General features: G+C 41.6%; 1 protein-coding gene across 2 annotated transcripts in view; it reads right to left on the minus strand.

Moving 5' to 3' along the window:
- The window catches only part of uap1l1 (UDP-N-acetylglucosamine pyrophosphorylase 1 like 1), a 47,437-nt gene that overhangs the window by 23,695 nt on the left and 2,616 nt on the right, over positions 1–21,126 (minus strand). For both annotated transcript variants that reach the window (XM_084324693.1, XM_084324692.1), the window contains exons 5-8: positions 20,072–20,247; positions 18,572–18,744; positions 12,863–13,056; positions 10,356–10,496 (exon numbers count right to left, since the gene is read on the minus strand). In XM_084324693.1, the coding sequence (XP_084180819.1) occupies positions 10,356–10,496; positions 12,863–13,056; positions 18,572–18,744; positions 20,072–20,247 (684 nt within the window). The remainder of the gene's footprint in view (positions 1–10,355; positions 10,497–12,862; positions 13,057–18,571; positions 18,745–20,071; positions 20,248–21,126) is intronic.

Consider the following 21,126-nt stretch of genomic DNA (forward strand, 5'->3'; position numbering starts at 1 on the left):
ATGAGCAGGGCTGGTAGAGTGTTAGTTTGATGAGCAGGTCTTGTAGTAGAGTGTTAGTTTGATGAGCAGGTCTTGTAGTAGAGTGTTAGTTTGATGAGCAGGGCTTGTAGTAGAGTGTTAGTTTGATGAGCAGGGCTTGTAGTAGAGTTAGTTTGATGAGCAGGTCTTGTAGTAGAGAGTTAGTTTGATGAGCAGGGCTTGTAGTAGAGTGTTAGTTTGATGAGCAGGGCTTGTAGTAGAGTTAGTTTGATGAGCAGGGCTTGTAGTAGTGTTAGTTTGATGAGCAGGGCTTGTAGTAGAGTTAGTTTGATGAGCAGGGCTTGTAGTAGAGTGTTAGTTTGATGAGCAGGGCTTGTAGTAGAGTTAGTTTGATGAGCAGGGCTTGTAGTAGAGTTAGTTTGATGAGCAGGTCTTGTAGTAGAGTTAGTTTGATGAGCAGGTCTTGTAGTAGAGTTAGTTTGATGAGCAGGGCTTGTAGTAGAGTTAGCTTGATGAGCAGGGCTTGTAGTAGAGAGTTAGTTTGATGAGCAGGGCTTGTAGTAGAGAGTTAGTTTGATGAGCAGGTCTTGTAGTAGAGTGTTAGTTTGATGAGCAGGTCTTGTAGTAGAGTGTTAGTTTGATGAGCAGGTCTTGTAGTAGAGTGTTAGTTTGATGAGCAGGTCTTGTAGTATAGTGTTAGTTTGATGAGCAGGGCTTGTAGTAGAGTTAGTTTGATGAGCAGGGCTTGTAGTACAGTGTTAGTTTGATGAGCAGGGCTTGTAGTAGAGTTAGTTTGATGAGCAGGGCTTGTAGTAGAGAGTTAGTTTGATGAGCAGGGCTTGTAGTAGAGTTAGTTTGATGAGCAGGGCTTGTAGTAGAGTGTTAGTTTGATGAGCAGGGCTTGTAGTAGAGAGTTAGTTTGATGAGCAGGGCTTTTGTAGAGAGTTAGTTTGATGAACAGGGCTTGTAGTAGAGAGTTAGTTTGATGAGCAGGGCTTTTGTAGAGAGTTAGTTTGATGAACAGGGCTTGTAGTAGAGAGTTAGTTTGATGAGCAGGGCTTGTAGTAGAGAGTTAGTTTGATGAGCAGGTCTTGTAGTAGAGTGTTAGTTTGATGAGCAGGTCTTGTAGTAGAGTGTTAGTTTGATGAGCAGGTCTTGTAGTAGAGTGTTAGTTTGATGAGCAGGGCTTGTAGTAGAGTTAGTTTGATGAGCAGGGCTTGTAGTACAGTGTTAGTTTGATGAGCAGGGCTTGTAGTAGAGTTAGTTTGATGAGCAGGGCTTGTAGTAGAGAGTTAGTTTGATGAGCAGGGCTTGTAGTAGAGTTAGTTTGATGAGCAGGGCTTGTAGTAGAGTGTTAGTTTGATGAGCAGGGCTTGTAGTAGAGAGTTAGTTTGATGAGCAGGGCTTTTGTAGAGAGTTAGTTTGATGAACAGGGCTTGTAGTAGAGAGTTAGTTTGATGAGCAGGGCTTTTGTAGAGAGTTAGTTTGATGAACAGGGCTTGTAGTAGAGAGTTAGTTTGATGAGCAGGGCTTGTAGTAGAGAGTTAGTTTGATGAGCAGGTCTTGTAGTAGAGTGTTAGTTTGATGAGCAGGTCTTGTAGTAGAGTGTTAGTTTGATGAGCAGGTCTTGTAGTAGAGTGTTAGTTTGATGAGCAGGTCTTGTAGTAGAGTGTTAGTTTGATGAGCAGGGCTTGTAGTAGAGTTAGTTTGATGAGCAGGGCTTGTAGTACAGTGTTAGTTTGATGAGCAGGGCTTGTAGTAGAGTTAGTTTGATGAGCAGGGCTTGTAGTAGAGAGTTAGTTTGATGAGCAGGGCTTTTGTAGAGAGTTAGTTTGATGAACAGGGCTTGTAGTAGAGAGTTAGTTTGATGAGCAGGGCTTTTGTAGAGTGTTAGTTTGATGAGCAGGTCTTGTAGTAGTTAGTTTGATGAGCAGGTCTTGTAGTAGAGTGTTAGTTTGATGAGCAGGGCTTGTAGTAGAGTTAGTTTGATGAGCAGGGCTTGTAGTAGAGTGTTAGTTTGATGAGCAGGGCTTGTAGTAGAGTGTTAGTTTGATGAGCAGGTCTTGTAATAGAGTTAGTTTGATGAGCAGGGCTTGTAGTAGAGTTAGTTTGATGAGCAGGGCTTGTAGTAGAGTTAGTTTGATGAGCAGGGCTTGTAGTAGAGTTAGTTTGATGAGCAGGTCTTGTAGTAGAGTTAGTTTGATGAGCAGGGCTTGTAGTAGAGTTAGTTTGATGAACAGGGCTTGTAGTAGAGAGTTAGTTTGATGAGCAGGGCTTGTAGTAGAGTGTTAGTTTAACATGCATGGCTTGTAGTAGAGTGTTAGTTTGATGAGCAGGTCTTGTAGTAGAGTGTTAGTTTGACATATAGATAATACAGTATATTACTCTACATGCATTTTTTTTTTTTTTGGATCACATATATCTTTTTTCAACAATAATAATAATACTGACAAGACAATAATAAATAATAAATACAGGTTAAAACTTAACTAATAAATACAAAATACCAAATACAAAATGCATCCATTTTGTTTTATCTTTAAGCTTTAAGAACCCTTGGAATTATGGAACATTCTGGACTCCTCTCCCGACTGCTCAGGGGCACAATGGAATATTCCGGAAAATACTATTAGGTCATGACCCCTGGGTAGGAAGATCATTCTGGAACATAACGGCAGTGTTTACGAATTCACAAGAGTATTCTACAAACTTCTAGAATATAATGCTATAAAGTTCAATAAGGCATTTATTACTTACTGTTCAGCCACATCTAAAGGTACAAGCATGACAAGGTTATTCTAATATTTTAAATAATTACTCCATTGATTTAGTGATTTGCATAATGTAGCTCTAAAAGTCTCTGTTTTTCTCTTTATTCATTTTTATTTCATTTTCTTTTTTCTCAGGTGAATTTTATTTTAAGTCTCACTCTTTTTTTTTGATTTTCTCTTTTACTTCAAAATTTTTCTTTGGTGTTAATATTTTTCTCCACTCTTTTCCTCTTTCTGGTGGTTCCAACATAAGTTAGTAGAAGGTTCAAATGAATATATCAATGAAGGTATATTTCTCATTTTTCACACTATTGTTATTACATTAATGGGAAGGCGCAAGACCAAAAAGCGACATTCTATTGAATTAGAATGAAAGTTTTAGATCCTATGGCAATTAGCATAGGAAGATTAGGGTTACAAAGCTCATCTTGGGCAATCCGGTGGCTTAAGGGAGGGAGTCTTACGCGTAGGATGTGTCTATGGAACACAGTCCTGTACGACTCTCGGTGGGAGGGGGGATTAGGGGATTTTTATTTGTATATACCGGTATGTATGTTTTTAAGCTCGGCTCTCAACGGGACCTCAATAATTGGATGTATATCTATTGTTGCTTCGCACTCCAGAAGCATTACCAACAACTACACAACAACATGTATAGATTATGGCTAGTTTGAATATAATGATCTGGAACACTGGGGGAATAAATAATCAACACAAACGCAAAAGCGTGCTCACACTGATGAAAAAAGAACAGGTTGACGTGGCTCTGCTAAGCGAAACGCACATTTTAGAGAAAGACATAGATACGTTAGCGGACAACACATATCATAACATTAGTCACTCTTCCTTTGGAACGAGAAATCGGGGAGTAGCCATAGTCGTTAGACGGAAGTTGAATATTGAATTGAAGGGAGTATGGTCTGATGCAGATGGTCGGATAACTATAGCTAAGATTGTACACAAGAACAGGAAAATAGCGTTGGTAGCGGTATACGCCCCAAATTTGTACGAAGTTGGTTTCTTCACTACACTTACCAAAGCAATATTAGACCTTCCCGATTACTCATTTATAATTGGTGCGGATTTCAATGCCATTTGGAATCCAAGGATGGACAAATCTTACCCCTCCTTTTCCAACGAACAAAAAAAAATCATCTAATGCATTAAAGGATTGGTCGAAGATTACAGGTGTAAATGACTTATGGCGATCACTTAACCCCACGACCCGGAAGTACTCTTGTCGATCTGCGAGACATAACACATTATCCAGAATAGATTATGTTTTTGCATCCCCGAGACTATTTGATAAATATGACGTGGAAATGATACCCAATGCATTATCAGATCACTGTTATTTACTCCTTTTTTTTATCAAATTTTTGTATTATTACTTAACATGAAAACAAGACAACACAATACAATAACCATAATAACAATACACAGAACTTCACAGGGAGATAACAGAACAATACTAATAAAATAAATAACAATTTATAAAAACAGAGTACAACATTTTAATTTTAAAGGGGTACTATCTTACAATTGGCCTTTCCCAGTATTCAGTACCGTTTCCCGGCCAATAAGACTTATGTCTCTAATTCTCATATTGGCGCACTCTTCCAATTCCCCTCACATCCCTCACCCTCACCAAACTGAGTCAACTCAAAACGTGCATATCAGTGATGTCAGAGATTTCCAGCTGCATAACAATGTGGCAATTGTCACCAGGCCACACAGTGGTTGGAGCCCAGCCTCAAAACGGCTTAAGATCCTGAGGTAGAAAAACGCTGCCCCTGAGTACCCGACCAGAAATACAAAACAATGAACCTTTTCGAAAAACAAAAACTAGGGATGTCCGATATTATCGGCCGACCGATATTATCGGCCGATATCGGCAGTAAAATGTGATATCGGAAAATATCGGTATCGGTTTAAAAAAAGAAAAAAACAATAACAATATTTGTTATATATATATCCAGTGAAATTATTAGTTACCTGAAATTATTCAGTTTTTTGGGGGGGGAAACCCTGCATATATCGGTATCGGTTGATATCGGTATCGGAAATTAAGAGTTGGACAATATCGGAATATCGGTATCGGTAAAAAAGCCAATATCGAGCATCCCTAACAAAAACCTACAGAGTGTTCCATAGACTCACAGGAACCGTGCAAAAGTGCCCAAATAGTGCACTGTTATTTACTCCTAAAAGGAACATTTGGTATACTATCTTCCCGAGCCCCAAGATGGCGATTTAACTCGATGCTGCTTAATAACAAGGAATTCATTACACAACTCAAAGAAGCTCTTACAGTATTCCTACGGAGGAATGCAAACTCGGTGCAGGACCCCAGAATATTATGGATGTCGGTAAAGGGAATGATCAAGGATTTCACTGATAGCTTTTCCTCCTAAATGCGCAAGAATCGATGCTCAAAACTGGCAGAACTGGAAACACTTTACTCAACGTTATTTAATTCTTTACAATACAACAACTCAATTCGACTGGAAAATCAAGTTAATGTACTAAAAAAAGAGATTAATGCCATATACAGACAACAATCGGAAATACAAATACGCAGCACAAGACAACAACAGTACTCTCAAGGTTCTAAACCAAGTCACCTATTAGCTATGCGATTAAGAGTTAATGCAAAATTTGCAGATATAACTACCATTAGAGCACAACAAGTACTTGTTACAGACCCAGAAGAAATAAACGCGACATTCAAAGAATTCTACTCCAACTTGTATAAATCAGAAACGACCTTCGATCAAAACAAAATGGACACATATCTTAATCAAATTAATCTCCCTAAACTTTCAGAGGATGACGCTAAACAGTTAGAAACTCCGATCACACTAGAGGAACTCAAGAAGGCCATATCCGAAATGCAAAGTGGTAAGGCTCCTGGAAGAGACGGTATCCCACCAGAAATGTACCTCTCTTGTTGGGACATAATTGGACCCTTATTATTAAATATGATTTTATACTCAGTCAAGGAGGGGAACTTCCATAAGAACGACAATATTGCACTCATAACAGTCCTCCTTAAAAAAGACAAAGACCCCACCGAGTGCGGTAGTTATAGACCCTTAAGCCTCCTCGGAACCGATATCAAATTGTACTCTAAAGTATTAGCCATCAGATTACAAAAGCATATGACGTCTTTAGTTCATCCGGACCAAACTGGCTTCATAAGAGGCCGATTGATCACTGATAACATAAGACGAATACTGCACGTACTAGATGCTGACAAGGACGACACCATACCTAAGGCGATGTTGTCCCTGGATGCAATGAAAGCTTTTGACAGGCTGGAATGGTCGTATCTATGGGCAGTATTAGAAAGGATGGGGTTAGGTAAAGGTTTCATTGATATGATTAAAGTAGTATACAAAGACCCATTGGCCATGATTACAACAGGTATAATCACCTCCGGAATCTTTCCGGTATCACTCTCAGCTAGACAGGGTTGCCCTCTTAGTCCCGGACTATTCGATCTATCATTAGAGCCTTTAGCACAATATATAAGACAATCCCAATCCATAGAACCAATCGTAATCAAGGGCACACAACATAAAATTAGTTTATATGCGGACAACGTAATACTGTTCATGCAAAACCCCAACACCACATTGCCTCATCTGCTCGAGTTGATTGAGGACTTTGGAGATTTATCAGGATTTAAGATAAATTGGCCGAAGTCGGCTTTCCTTCCACTTAACGCCCCTGCAAAAAAAAATATAACCCTCCCAGTAGAGATACCTATGGTAAAACACTTTAGATGCTTGGGAGTGGAAATATTCCCCACCATAAGACAAACGGTGAAGCACAATTACATAAAAATCCAAAACAAAATCAAAGACGACCTTGATAGGTGGTCAAAACTTAAAAACTCAGTACAGGCACGGATATCAATAGTTAAGATGGACGTACTACCTAGAATCAACTTCTTCAGCTCAATGATACCGTTACCCCCTCCAGAGGGTTACTGGAAAAAATTACACTCCTCCACATACAAATTTATTTGGAATAACAAACCACCACGTATAAAAATATCTACTGCACAGAGAAACCAGATTTTTTCCACTATTTTAAGGCGTACACTTTAAGACCATTGACAACATGGTTTGATCCCCAAGCGTTAGTATCCTGGAGAAAATTAGAAGAAAATATAGTAGCCCCACATAGACTGAAGGACATAGCATACACTAAATTATCAATTAAGCAATGCGAACGGAAATTTGGCCCCATAATTACTCATGCGATCCGGATATGGCGTGAAACACAAAAAAAACATTCTGTGAGGTTCGCCTCTTCCCTGGACCTTTAATTCCTGTTCCCTGGACCTTTAATTCCCTGTCTCCTCACCTCTCCAGCCCCCACCCTCGCGTTCTTTTACCCTCGTCTGCTCTTCAGCAGCCCACACCCTTGGACTACCTGTCATTATGTGTTTGATTGGTCCGTGCCGAACACACACTTCTAGTCAAGTATCAATTACCATCACGCACCTGTTGTGTGTTCTAATTAGCGCCCCAGTGGGCTTTAAATACCTGGATCTCCCCCCCAGTTCCTTGTCGGGTCGTTCCGTATCATATCTCTATCTGCAAACTCCTACGGGAGATTCTCTATCTGTAGGCTCCTACGGGAGTTTCTGTTTCTGTATTCTGAATGCTGTTTCATCTCCGGCGTGAGACGAGGTGCAAGCCTTCGCCACCTGTCGCCGTTTGCCTGGAGTGGGACACAGTACTGCGCTCTCTAATTCTCTACGGGAGGTAATAATAATAATAATAATAGATTGGATTTGTAATGCACTTTTTGTTCGCTGGGATCCCAAAGTGCTAACATGGTTAAAACAGTTAAAAAAAATAGAATAAAATAGTTATTAGTAAAACAAATAAAATAAAATACAGAATAAAAATAGAACATAGTTAATTAAAAACATAGTATAAACAGACAATTTAAAAACAAAGCGCAATAAAATTTAAATAAAAAGCTAACAGTCAAAGGCCTTTTTAAACAGATAGGTTTTCAGGCCTGCTTTAAAAGAGTCCAGGCTCTGTGGTGCCCTCAGCTGGATGGGGAGGCTGTTCCACAGGCGTGGTGCAGCCGTGCAGAAGGCTCGGTCACCCATGGTGCAGAGCCGGGTATTGGGGACCTGAAGGAGCAGGCTACCTGCGGATCTGAGGGTGCGGGTGAAGGATTGTGGAGTGATGAGTTCCTGAAGGTAGAGGGGTGCGTGTCCGTTTATGCAGTTATGGGTAATCGTATTCCAGTGTTCCACTCCAGACCCCGCGTCAGATGCGCTCTCCGAACCGGCGCGTTCTCCAAGCAGACGCGCACCACTCCAGACCCCGCGCCAGATGCGCTCTCCGAACCGGCGCGTTCTCCAAGCAGACGCGCACCACTCCAGACCCCGCGCCAGATGCGCTCTCCGAACCGGCGCGTTCTCCAAGCAGACGCGCACCACTCCAGACCCCGCGCCAGATGCGCTCTCCGAACCGGCGCGTTCTCCAAGCAGACGCGCACCACTCCAGACCCCGCGCCAGATGCGCTCTCCGAACCGGCGCGTTCTCCAAGCAGACGCGCACCACTCCAGACCCCGCGCCAGATGCGTTCTCCGAACCGGCGCGTTCTCCAAGCAGACGTGCACCACTCCAGACCCCGCGCCAGATGCGCTCTCCGAACCGGCGCGTTCTCCAAGCAGACGCGCACCACTCCAGACCCCGGGCCAGATGCGCTCTCCGAACCGGCGCGTTCTCCAAGCAGACGCGCACCACTCCAGACGCGCATCGCTCTCTAATTCTCTACGGGAGGATGCGTCTCTCCGAGCCGGCGCGCTCTCCTCTAGACGTCTAGCCTGCGCGCTCCTACTCCATCACTGTAAGCAGCTCTGACCCTCGCCCTGTCCAAGGCCTTAACCCTGTTCTCTCTGTCCCTGTCTCCAGCCCGCCTCCGCGGGCCTCTGTCCCTGTTTCCCCTCTCCAGTGCCCTTGTCCCTCGCCCTGTCCAAGGCCTTAACCCTGTTCTCTCTGTCCCTGTCTCCAGCCCGCCTCCGCGGGCCTCTGTCCCTGTACCCCTCTCCTGTGCCCCTGTTCCTGCCCTGTCCTTTGCCCTGGCCCTGTCCTTTAGCCTTAGCCCCTTAGCCTGCTCGCCTCTTAAAGGCACAGTGCCTATTTTCCCTAGTTCTTGTTTTTCCAGTATTTTGTGTTCTCCCTTAAAGGGACAGTGCCGCTTTTCTGTTGTATTCAATAAATGCCCAGTTCTTGGCTTACTCTCATACCTGTCTTGTGTTGTGCGATTGGGGTCGGTTACAAACCATAACACATTCTAATCCACATAAATGGCATAATCATACTCCCTTATTCAATAACAATGCACTCTTGATTGGAAAACGACCTATAAGATTCCCTATATGGGAAAAGCAAGGCATACACTCATTAGGTGATGTTTTTAACAAACAGGGTTTCTGTAGCTATGAAGAAATACGCAAAAAATGTAATCTCACCGAGTCCACACATTTTTTTTACACACAGTTATTGTTAAGTTTGAAGTCTCACGGTGTTCCATTAAAGATACCAATTGAACACCACAGATACCACAAATTCTTCTATGAAAGAGAGACATCGAGAGGTTTTGTTTCAGATTTTTATCATCAATTACTAACGTCCTCATATGAAACCCTCCACCTAGACTCCGTCTGGAGGAGGGATATACCAGACCTGGAAAGCGATTTTGACTGGCAAGAAGCCTGGGCAAATATTCGATTTACATCAAGGAACCCGGACCATCAACAAATAAATCTTAACTATATTCACAGGACATACTTGACTCCTATAAGACTGAAAAAAATGGGTCTTAAACAAGACTCCAAATGCTCCTTATGTACAAATGGGGACGAGGGGACATTTATGCACATGTACTGGGACTGCCCTCCAGTTAAAATATTCTGGAAAGAGGTGACCCAGCAATTATCAAATCTCTTAACTCTGAATATACCTGTACACCCCTCTGTACTACTGCTGAATGATGTTTTTGAGTATGCAGTAAATCCACAGCTAAAGAGATTGGTTTTATCAGGTATCACAGTGGCTAAAAAGCTGATAGCATCACGATGGTTCCAACCGGAAAAAATTTGCCGAAATGTCTGGATTATTACATATCTCGATGTGATTTATCAAGAAATATCTACAGCTAGAATTTTGGGTCTCAATGAATCCAAAATGACAATGTGGTTAGAAGTGGTGGAGATAATAAAAGCTAGCATATAATGGTAGTGTCTGGTTAGGAGCGAGGGATAATGGATGGATTATCCAATGGGGGGTCCGGGAGGGGGGGGGGGGTACGAGCTAGAGCATATGTGTGTAGGTAGGGTATTAGATAGCAGGTATTGGGGGTATATCCTGTATAAGACATTTAACTATATGGTGATTTCATTGGATGTGCACTGTTAATAATGCTTGTATATCTTATCGTGTGTTGTCATGTTTGTTTATATGTTTGTTTAAAAAATAATAAAAAAATTAAACACAAAAAAAAGAACCCTTGGAATTGACCAGTGAAGAACTAATAGAGTATATAAAAGTATAATGATATTAATACCTTGAAAACTGAAAGGCGTCGAAAACAAACTTCTCCATCTTGATGCCGTTGGGCTGGCTGGGCTTCACCTGGTTGCCGTCTCGATCCACAAAGGGAACCTTCTTGATGGCTACATGTTGCTTCAGCCGGCCTTGGAACTTTCTGTGAGGAGAAGAGTCATGGTTGGAGACTAGGTGTGGGTATCTCCACCGATTCCCCCAAGCAATTCTATTCTGATTCACAAAGTCCAAATTCGATTTTATTTCTGATTCGATTTCTGATTCGATTGCCCATTCGATTTCCGTTTCAGTTAGAGATATTTCAGTTACAATAACAATTTTGCTTGGGATATGAAAGAGATTCTCAGAGAATGAGTGAGTTAGAGTGAGTTAGAGTGAGCTAGAGTGAGTTAGAGTGAGTTAGAGTGAGCTAGAGTGAGCTAGAGTGAGTTAGAGTGAGCTAGAGTGAGCTAGAGTGAGTTAGAGTGAGTTAGAGTGAGTTAGAGTGAGCTAGAGTGAGTTCGAGTGAGCTAGAGTGAGTTAGAGTGAGCTAGAGTGAGTTAGTGAGCTAGAGTGAGCTAGAGTGAGCTAGAGTGAGCTAGAGTGGGTTAGTGAGCTAGAGTGAGTTAGTGAGCTAGAGTGAGTTAGAGTGAGCTAGAGTGAGCTATAGTGAGTTAGAGTGGGTTAGAGTGAGTTAGAGTGAGTTAGAGTGAGCTAGAGTGAGTTAGAGTGAGTTAGAGTGAGCTAGAGTGAGTTAGAGTGAGTTAGAGTGAGTTAGAGTGAGCTAGAGTGAGTTAGAGTGAGTTATTGAGTTAGAGTGAGCTAGAGTGAGCTAGAGTGAGTTAGAGTGAGCTAGAGTGAGTTAGAGTGAGTTAGAGTGAGCTAGAGTGAGCTAGAGTGAGTTAGTGAGCTAGAGTGAGCTAGAGTGGGTTAGAGTGAGTTAGAGTGAGCTAGAGTGAGTTAGAGTGAGCTAGAGTGGGTTAGAGTGAGTTAGAGTGAGCTAGAGTGAGCTAGGGTGAGTTAGTGAGTTAGTGAACTAGAGTGAGCTAGAGTGAGTTAGAGTGAGCTAGAGTGAGTTAGAGTGAGTTAGAGTGGGTTAGAGTGAGTTAGTGAGCTAGAGTGAGTTAGAGTGAGCTAGAGTGAGTTAGAGTGAGTTAGTGAGCTAGAGTGAGCTAGAGTGAGCTAGAGTGAGTTAGAGTGAGTTAGTGAGTTAGAGTGAGCTAGAGTGGGTTAGAGTGAGTTAGAGTGAGTTAGAGTGAGTTAGAGTGAGCTAGAGTGAGCTAGAGTGGGTTAGAGTGAGTTAGAGTGAGTTAGAGTGAGTTAGAGTGAGTTAGAGTGAGCTAGAGTGAGCTAGAGTGAGTTAGAGTGAGTTAGTGAGTTAGAGTGAGCTAGAGTGAGTTAGAGTGAGTTAGAGTGAGTTAGAGTGAGTTAGAGTGAGTTAGAGTGAGTTAGAGTGAGCTAGAGTGAGTTAGAGTGAGCTAGAGTGAGTTAGAGTGAGCTAGAGTGAGCTATAGTGAGTTAGAGTGGGTTAGAGTGAGTTAGAGTGAGTTAGAGTGAGCTAGAGTGAGTTAGAGTGAGTTAGAGTGAGCTAGAGTGAGTTAGAGTGAGTTAGTGAGTTAGTGAGTTAGAGTGAGCTAGAGTGAGCTAGAGTGAGTTAGAGTGAGCTAGAGTGAGTTAGAGTGAGCTAGAGTGAGCTAGAGTGAGTTAGAGTGAGTTAGAGTGAGCTAGAGTGAGCTAGAGTGAGTTAGTGAGCTAGAGTGAGCTAGAGTGGGTTAGAATGAGTTAGAGTGAGCTAGAGTGAGTTAGAGTGAGCTAGAGTGGGTTATAGTGAGTTAGAGTGAGCTAGAGTGAGCTAGAGTGAGTTAGTGAGTTAGTGAGCTAGAGTGAGTTAGTGAGCTAGAGTGAGCTAGAGTGAGCTAGAGTGAGTTAGAGTGAGCTAGAGTGAGTTAGAGTGAGTTAGAGTGGGTTAGAGTGAGTTAGTGAGCTAGAGTGAGTTAGAGTGAGCTAGAGTGAGTTAGAGTGAGTTAGTGAGCTAGAGTGAGCTAGAGTGAGCTAGAGTGAGTTAGAGTGAGTTAGTGAGTTAGAGTGAGCTAGAGTGGGTTAGAGTGAGTTAGAGTGAGTTAGAGTGGGTTAGAGTGAGCTAGAGTGAGTTAGAGTGAGTTCGAGTGAGCTAGAGTGAGTTAGAGTGAGTTAGAGTGAGCTAGAGTGAGTTAGAGTGAGTTAGAGTGAGTTAGAGTGAGTTAGAGTGAGCTAGAGTGAGTTAGAGTGAGCTAGAGTGAGTTAGAGTGAGTTAGAGTGAGTTAGAGTGAGTTAGAGTGAGCTAGAGTGAGTTAGAGTGAGTTAGAGTGAGCTAGAGTGAGTTAGAGTGAGTTAGAGTGAGTTAGAGTGAGCTAGAGTGAGTTAGAGTGAGCTAGAGTGAGCTAGAGTGGGTTAGAGTGAGTTAGAGTGAGTTAGAGTGAGCTAGAGTGAGTTAGAGTGAGCTAGAGTGAGTTAGAGTGAGCCTCAGCCTCCAGCAGGTGTCTCACTCACTGCGCCACCTCCCGCAGGAAGCCTCGGGTGAAGAAGTGGTTGCAGATGTTCCCGGCGCTGAACAGCAGCTCCCCTCCGGCTCCCCTCAGCTGGGCGGTCTCAGGAGGAAGCTCGCTGTACTCCAGCACCTGGTAGACGCCCCCCACCCTGCACACCACCCCCACAGGCTCCTCCGCGTACGCCTTCTGCACCACCTGAGGAAGAGGAAGATGAGTGCCTCATTAAAGGTGCTATAGGTACAAAATATTATGTAGACCAGGGGTTCTCAACCTGTGGTACTTGGTGGTACTGCTGGTGGTACTTAAAATAAAATAATTTTTTTAAAAGATATTATAATTATAATTTTTTTTTTTTTTATGCAGTCAGGCCACTGAACTTAGAAGTAGGCCAGTGTTTCTAGTTGCGGCGGCGCGATAGTTAGATAACCTAAGTGGGGAACAACCAGGAGATCACTGTGACAGAGAGTAATGCAGTCTAAACAGTCATAAATCTTTTATTCAACTTCAGCCCTGATCATAACCATTTTTATTTTTAGATTAAAATGAAATACTCCCACTTTTCTGAAAAGAGTTGTTGTTAAATCTGACATTACAAAAAACAAAAAATCCATCAAAATCTGTGTTGTTGCTAATCATTGACACATGCCTAGCCTGTAATACCCCCCCCCCCTTTACTTTGCATTTGATATAATTGAAAATATTTTACTTTTTGTGTGTTTTTTTAACAATAATTTGTGATGCCATCACAAACACTGGCATTTAAAGGGTAGAAATTCAAAAATGCCTGCACCAGAATGCAGGAAATTAAGTCTTTGTAACAAAATAATTCCTGGTGGGGGACCCCCACTTAGAAAGTGGCCTGACTGGGGCTATATTTCACACTATATTTCCCAGCCTGAATTATTTCACCAGTCCGGCCCTGCTTATGTGAGTTGTCAATGGACAACAACATGCTGTGTGTGTGTGTGTGTGTGTGTGTGTGTGTGTGTGTGTGTGTGTGTGTGTGTGTGTGTGTGTGTGTGTGTGTGTGTGTGTGTGTGTGTGTGTGTGTGTGTGAGAGTGTGAGAGAGAGAGAGAGAGAATGAAGGACACTTGCTTGCTGTGTGAGAGAGAGAGAGAGAGAGAGAGAATTAAGTACATTTGCTGAAATACAGTTGTTCTTAATTTTCTCACTTGCTATGTGAGAATGTTAGTTATTATGTTCTCAATGCCCCTTGCATTGTATGAGTTGTGTGGAAGAGTTAGCTAGTTCTAGTGCTACCCCTTTGTACATTGTGGCTGTGTCTGACAAAAGTTAACAATAAATAATGGTATTAGGAATACATTTGCCTCCTGCGTGAACTGTGCATAGCTGAATAGACTGTATTTTAACGTCGGTCATATGGTGGTACTTGGAGAGCCAGCTACGTTTTCAGGTGGTACTTGGTGTAAAAAGATTGAGAACCACTGATGTAGACTAATCGTTAAACATTTAAAAAAATAAATACATCCATAGAGCTTTTAGAAAAGTGCAGAATAAAAGTATTGCTTTTCCCCCAAATACATTATTGATTTATCATTTTTAAATGTTTGCGGGTCCAAAATCAATGTTGTTGTTTACATGTTGCATGTATCCCCTCCATACTTCCCATGACCCCCCGTGGAACGATGCACCTGATTGGATTAAATGTGCTGCTAGTTGAGACATGCTGATCTGGTGGTGCTCTGAGTGAACGAGTGCTTATTTTCTGTATTTATTTATATTTTTTGAGAAATGGTAACTTGGTGATCCTTTTCTGTATTTAAAAAAAAGTCATGATTTTCTGTTTTTGAGAAATGGTCAAACTTATCAAAATATGCTATTTTTATGGAGAACAGTGCAGCTGCAACAGATAGCACTTTAGTGATCCTTTTCTGTATTAAAAAAAATACATGATTTTCAGTTTGAGAAATGGTCACACTTATCCAAATATGCAATTTTTATGGAAAAGTGTGCAGCTGCAACAGATAGCACTTTAGTGATGATTTTCTGTAATTTTATTTAAAGAAATATGCTATTTGATTTACTACTACAAGCAGTGTAATGTCAACAGTACTAAGCCATTTAGACCTGAAACACATGTTAATAATGCATTATATAGCCTGCATATACACACAAATGTGTTTCCCGGTTTCTTAAATAAACATTATTTTGAAAGCAAGCACTTTTGTCATCATTGTAGCAAAAAAGACAGGACCGGAAAAGTCTTTATCGTATGTAGGGGTGCCCTGGAATATTTTATTGAACACAGGGGTGCCTTGGCAGCAGAAAGGTTGAGAACCCCTGATCTATAGCACCTTTAACATCTAGTGGCTGAATGTTATCTATAGCACCTTTAACAACTAGTGGCTGAATGTTATCTATAGCACCATCTAGTGGCTCAATGTTTTATTTAATTCGTTTATTTGGACGGGACAATGTAAAATTAATGATTATCTATAGCACCTTTAACATCTAGTGGCTGAATGTTATCTATATCTATAGCACCTTTAACATCTAGTGGCTGAATGTTATCTATAGCACCTTTAACATCTAGTGGCTGAATGTTATCTACTATAGCACCTTTAACATCTAGTGGCTGAATGTTATCTATAGCACATTTAACATCTAGTGGCTGAATGTTATCTATAGCACCTTTAACATCTAGTGGCTCAATGTTATCTATAGCAGTGTTTCTCAACTGGTGGGTCGCGACCCAAAAGTGGGTCGCGGGCCATTTTGAGTGGGTGTGTGTAAAAAAAGAAATAAAAAAAGAAAGATAAAAAAAAGAGAATTATTATAATTTTTTTTTATTATATATTCTTTAGGGCTGTCAGTTTATCGCGTTAATTAGATTAATTAATTACACAGCAAATGATCGCGTTATGAAAATTAACTCAAAAGTAATTACACATTTTTATCTCATTCATTCCATAAGAACTTAGAATACACATTTACAGACTTTTTTAATATGGTCCATTTGCATGTTCTTGGTATCTGATTCTAGGGACATCTATGGATCTCAGGGAATGTATTCCCAGTGTCTGAAATACTGTGTCTGTTACTAGGCTTGAGTAAATTGTAATTATGAACGAAATGAGAATATCAATAATTTTTTTTTTATCTTTGACTGTGAACAACACCATGCGCAAATTGACCAGACCTGAAAAATCTAAGCAAATTAATAGATGGAAGATGATTAAATAGAAGGTTTTGTATAGAGTACTGATCGCCTGACAGCGCACATTTTTTTTCACTACCTATCTTTGTGAAAGTGGCTTCTCAGCTCTGGTCCAGCTGAAGACAAAGCAGAGGAACAGATTGGACATTGAGCATGACCTCAGGGTTGCTTTGTCTACCATCACCCCAGACTTTGAGACTCAGGAGCAAACAACATCCCCAGCTAAGAAGTCTGCTAAGAAGGATATATTATTTATTATTATTATTATTATTTTATTTCATTGTGTTTTTTAGCCCTAGTTACACTTTTGTTGCAACTCCAGTTATCCCATTAGTTCCCCCAAACTTACTGTAGGTCTGTTATGTTAAGCTAAGAAGTCTGCTAAGAAGCATAATTATTATTTATAATTATTTTATTTCATTGTGTTCTTAGGCCTAGTTGCACTTTTGTTGCACTTTTTGGTGTTTATTTCATGTTTTTAACAGTGCATGAAAGATTGTGTATTACTGCAAAAAAGAAATATTGAAATAGATCATAGTGGTTAAAAAATTTGGGTCGCGACTTAATGACTAAGGAAAATGTTGTGTATGGGAAAAGAACAGGAATACAGTATAGTTCATTTTCATACATTTGAAACATCATATTACAGGACTCAATACGCAGGATGTGATGTAATCACCGCTCTTGCCACCATCGAGTTATGATAGGAAGGCTAGAGAATGAGAGACTTGGAGCATGATGTGCTTTTTAATAATGGGACTAAAGATGGCTGACCCCGCTACAGCTGTCCCTAGACTTTTGGGGGCCCCAGGCAAAATATAATGTGGGGGCCCTTCTGTTTGACCTTAAATCAGATCTGTGCACCAGAGGGGCCCATTCCTTTAGATTAATAATAATAATAATAATAATTTATATTTTTCTCTGTTTATTTTCCCCCCAGGCTAGCAGAGCCACTGAGCTAGTGGTCAGCACGGCCCTGGACCCCCCAGGCTAGCAGAGCCACTGAGCTAGTGGTCAGCACGGCCCTGGACCCCCCAGACTAGCAGAGCTACTGAGCTAGTGGTCAGCACGGCCCTGGACCCCCCAGGCTAGCAGAGCTACTGAGCTAGTGGTCAGCACGGCCCTGGACCCCCCAGGCTAGCAGAGCCACTGAGCTGCCTAGTCCACAGTCATGTGATGTTCTGTTTGACGATAAAGAACCTTGGCTTCGGGGCGCCCCCCAGTGGCGCACCATGTAACTACACTTGCAGCGTAATCGCAACGTCCTGGGTTCAAATCCGGACCAGGGACATGTGTTGCAGGTCCTCCCCATCTCTCTCTCTCTCCCAATTTCCAACTGTCCCGTCAATAAAAAAGCACTTAAAAATGCCCTATGACTATAAAGAACCTTGGCTTCACAGTCATGTGACGTTATGTTTGACTATAAAGAACCTTGGCTTCACAGTCATGTGACGTTCTGTTTGACTATAAAGAACCTTGGCTTCACAGTCATGTGACGTTATGTTTGACTATAAAGAACCTTGGCTTCACAGTCATGTGACGTTCTGTTTGACTATAAAGAACCTTGGCTTCACAGTCATGTGACGTTATGTTTGACTATAAAGAACCTTGGCTTCACAGTCATGTGACGTTCTGTTTGACTATAAAGAACCTTGGCTTCACAGTCATGTGACGTTATGTTTGACTATAAAGAACCTTGGCTCCACAGTCATGTGACGTTATGTTTGACTATAAAGTACCTTGGCTCCACAGTCATGTGACGTTATGTTTGACTATAAAGAACCTTGGCTCCACAGTCATGTGACGTTATGTTTGACTATAACGAACCTTGGCTCCACAGTCATGTGACGTTATGTTTGACTATAAAGAACCTTGGCTTCACAGTCATGTGACGTTATGTTTGACTATAAAGAACCTTGGCTTCACAGTCATGTGACGTTCTGTTTGACTATAAAGAACCTTTTCTCCACAGTCATGTGACGTTATGTTTGACGATAAAGAACCTTTGCTCCACAGTCATGTGACGTTATGTTTGACTATAAAGAACCTTGGCTCCACAGTCATGTGACGTTATGTTTGACTATAAAGAACCTTGGCTTCACAGTCATGTGACGTTATGTTTGACTATAAAGAACCTTGGCTTCACAGTCATGTGACGTTATGTTTGACTATAAAGAACCTTGGCTTCACAGTCATGTGACGTTATGTTTGACTATAAAGAACCTTGGCTTCACAGTCATGTGACGTTATGTTTGACTATAAAGAACCTTGGCTTCACAGTCATGTGACGTTATGTTTGACTATAAAGAACCTTTGCTTCACAGTCATGTGACGTTATGTTTGACTATAAAGAACCTTGGCTTCACAGTCATGTGACGTTATGTTTGACTATAAAGAACCTTGGCTTCACAGTCATGTGAGGTTATGTTTGACTATAAAGAACCTTGGCTTCACAGTCATGTGACGTTATGTTTGACTATAAAGAACCTTGGCTTCACAGTCATGTGACGTTATGTTTGACTATAAAGTACCTTTGCTCCACAGTCAGCCCCTTTGCTCACACAGAATCCTATGAAGATGGGGTCGGCCATTTTGACCAGGATGTTGTCTACACAGTAGACATGGAGGTAGTCCACGCCTCTCTTCTCCATGTCCTCCAGGACCTTGTGATCCACCAGAGCCCGGTAGAGGCCTCCATTACCATCTGAGAACAAGTTACAGTGTTTTTTAGATGCAAAGCACCTCATAGACCTGCAATGTTATTCATTCACGGTTAGCCACTCTGCTCCTAGTGGTGGCTCACCGGTATGGCACTTTGTGTTTTGATTGATTGATTGAAAAGTTTATTAACAGATTGCAGAATGGGTACAGTACAGTACAGCTCAATACATACAATTGTTAAGGGGATGCAGACCAGAGAAAGACTTTCGTCTTGTTTACATCAGGGTCCCCCATTTTCAATTCATCATAACATATATGACATACAGATAGACAGTACTGCTACATCTATACATTTATGACATATCAGATTTGCAAATACAGTACTGTTTGTGATACAAAAGTGTCCAGAAAAGGAGTGTATATACATTTGGCATAGAAACTGTACATTGGAGGAGGTTGGTTGGGTGGGGTGGGGTTGGGTGGGTTGGGTGAGGGCTGTACATTGGAGGTGGGGGGGGGGGGGGGTTGGGTAGGGGACACACACACATTTTACACTGTACATTGGAATATTGACAAAGCCTTACTTGGTCATTTACTGTACAACTAGGTTAGGACATTTGTGGGGGGGTGTAAGACCAATGCCATGAGTTCTACACAATCAGACAGAAGCTACTAACCCTACTACCCTCAGTACCTACACACTCAGACATAAGCTACTAACCTTACTACCCTCAGTACCTACACACTCAGACAGAAGCTACTAACCCTACTACCCTCAGTACCTACACACTCAGACATAAGCTACTAACCTTACTACCCTCAGTACCTACACACTCAGACAGAAGCTACTAACCCTACTACCCTCAGTACACAATCAGACAGAAGCTACTAACCCTACTACCCTCAGTACCTACACACTCAGACATAAGCTACTAACCCTACTACCCTCAGTACCTACACAATCAGACAGAAGCTACTAACCCTACTACCCTCAGTACCTACACAATCAGACAGAAGCTACTAACCTTACTACCCTCAGTACCTACACACTCAGGCAGAAGCTACTAACCCTACTACCCTCAGTACCTACACACTCAGACATAAGCTACTAACCCTACTACCCTCAGTACCTACACAATCAGACAGAAGCTACTAACCCTACTACCCGCAGTACTGAAGGAAATCACTGGTTTGGTTATGACAGGCATGTATGTAATGTAAATATCTATGTAGACTGGAGTTTAAATGTGCTAAACTCTAATGACAGACATGTCTCTGTAGCAGGGCCTGGGCAGCAAAGAGTGGATGTATGCTATACTCATATAACTATAGTTATAGGATAACCATATGATATATGCTCTCCTCCTCACCTGGGGCCATGGCAATCTTGGCTTTGTTCTGCAGAATGACCTTTCCATCAAAGGTCACAGCTGGGATCATTCTTTGTTCAAACATGATGATGTCAGACGGGTCCAGACCGAAGTGCTGGTTCTCCTTGAAGAACTGCTCTGTGGGGTCCAGGGTGAACTCACTGGTCATAATGTACCTGGTGGTAGAAGAGTCGCAGGAAAACACATGAACTGTGTTTTAAATCAAACATGTGATCTCTTCAATAAGCCGTCTTCTTAGTTGCCTAATAGTCTTGGACTTTGTTGACCGAACTATGAATTGATTCAAATTGTATTTCTCAATTGCAGTCATGCAGAATACTTTAAATATAGTGATTTCCTGAGAGGTGCAGGGGCGGACCTAGCACATTTGGCGCCCTAGGCGAGATTCACCACTGCGCCCCCCCAAAGAAAGGATTTTTTTTTTTTTTTTTTTTTTAATTATTTTGTATGGCTTTTGCCTCTTCATAGTTCTCTAACGTTAGTCTTTCTTTCCTCAACGCTCAATTCTATAAACACTTGACCGATACCCATCAATGCACAGCGCTCTAGCATGTTCTGACTGTGAACACCTAAAGCTGAGGCTCAGACCGACCGACCGTTTTAGATTTTTGGCTCATTTTCCCATATGTTAGAATTTTTTTTATGTACAAATAATGGTTGCAGATTTTTTTTTTTTTGGCGCCCCCCTCTGGGTGGTGCTCTAGGCGACTGCCTATATCGCCTGTAGGAAGGTGCGCCCCTGGAGGTGCTTAACATTAATCAGGAAATAAATAACCAATTCAGCATGAAAAGAAATTACCAATTGCCTAAAAACAATAACCCATTACTTAAGAAGGGCAAGCCCTATAGCTTATGGTTACATTATGCCTACAATTAATATCCTGAACAATCAAGATGAATTTCCACCAACCCACAGTATTATCCAAATGTAATGTTATTATGCAAATTAGCAAGATTCAATTTAAATTATGATTTAGTCTTCTTCCCATGATCATGAAAACACAGCGTTTCTCCAGTTATTTTCAAACATCTTT

This window comes from Notolepis coatsorum, assembly GCF_963971535.1.
Source record: "Notolepis coatsorum genome assembly, chromosome: 11".
Classification (NCBI taxonomy): domain Eukaryota; kingdom Metazoa; phylum Chordata; class Actinopteri; order Aulopiformes; family Paralepididae; genus Notolepis; species Notolepis coatsorum.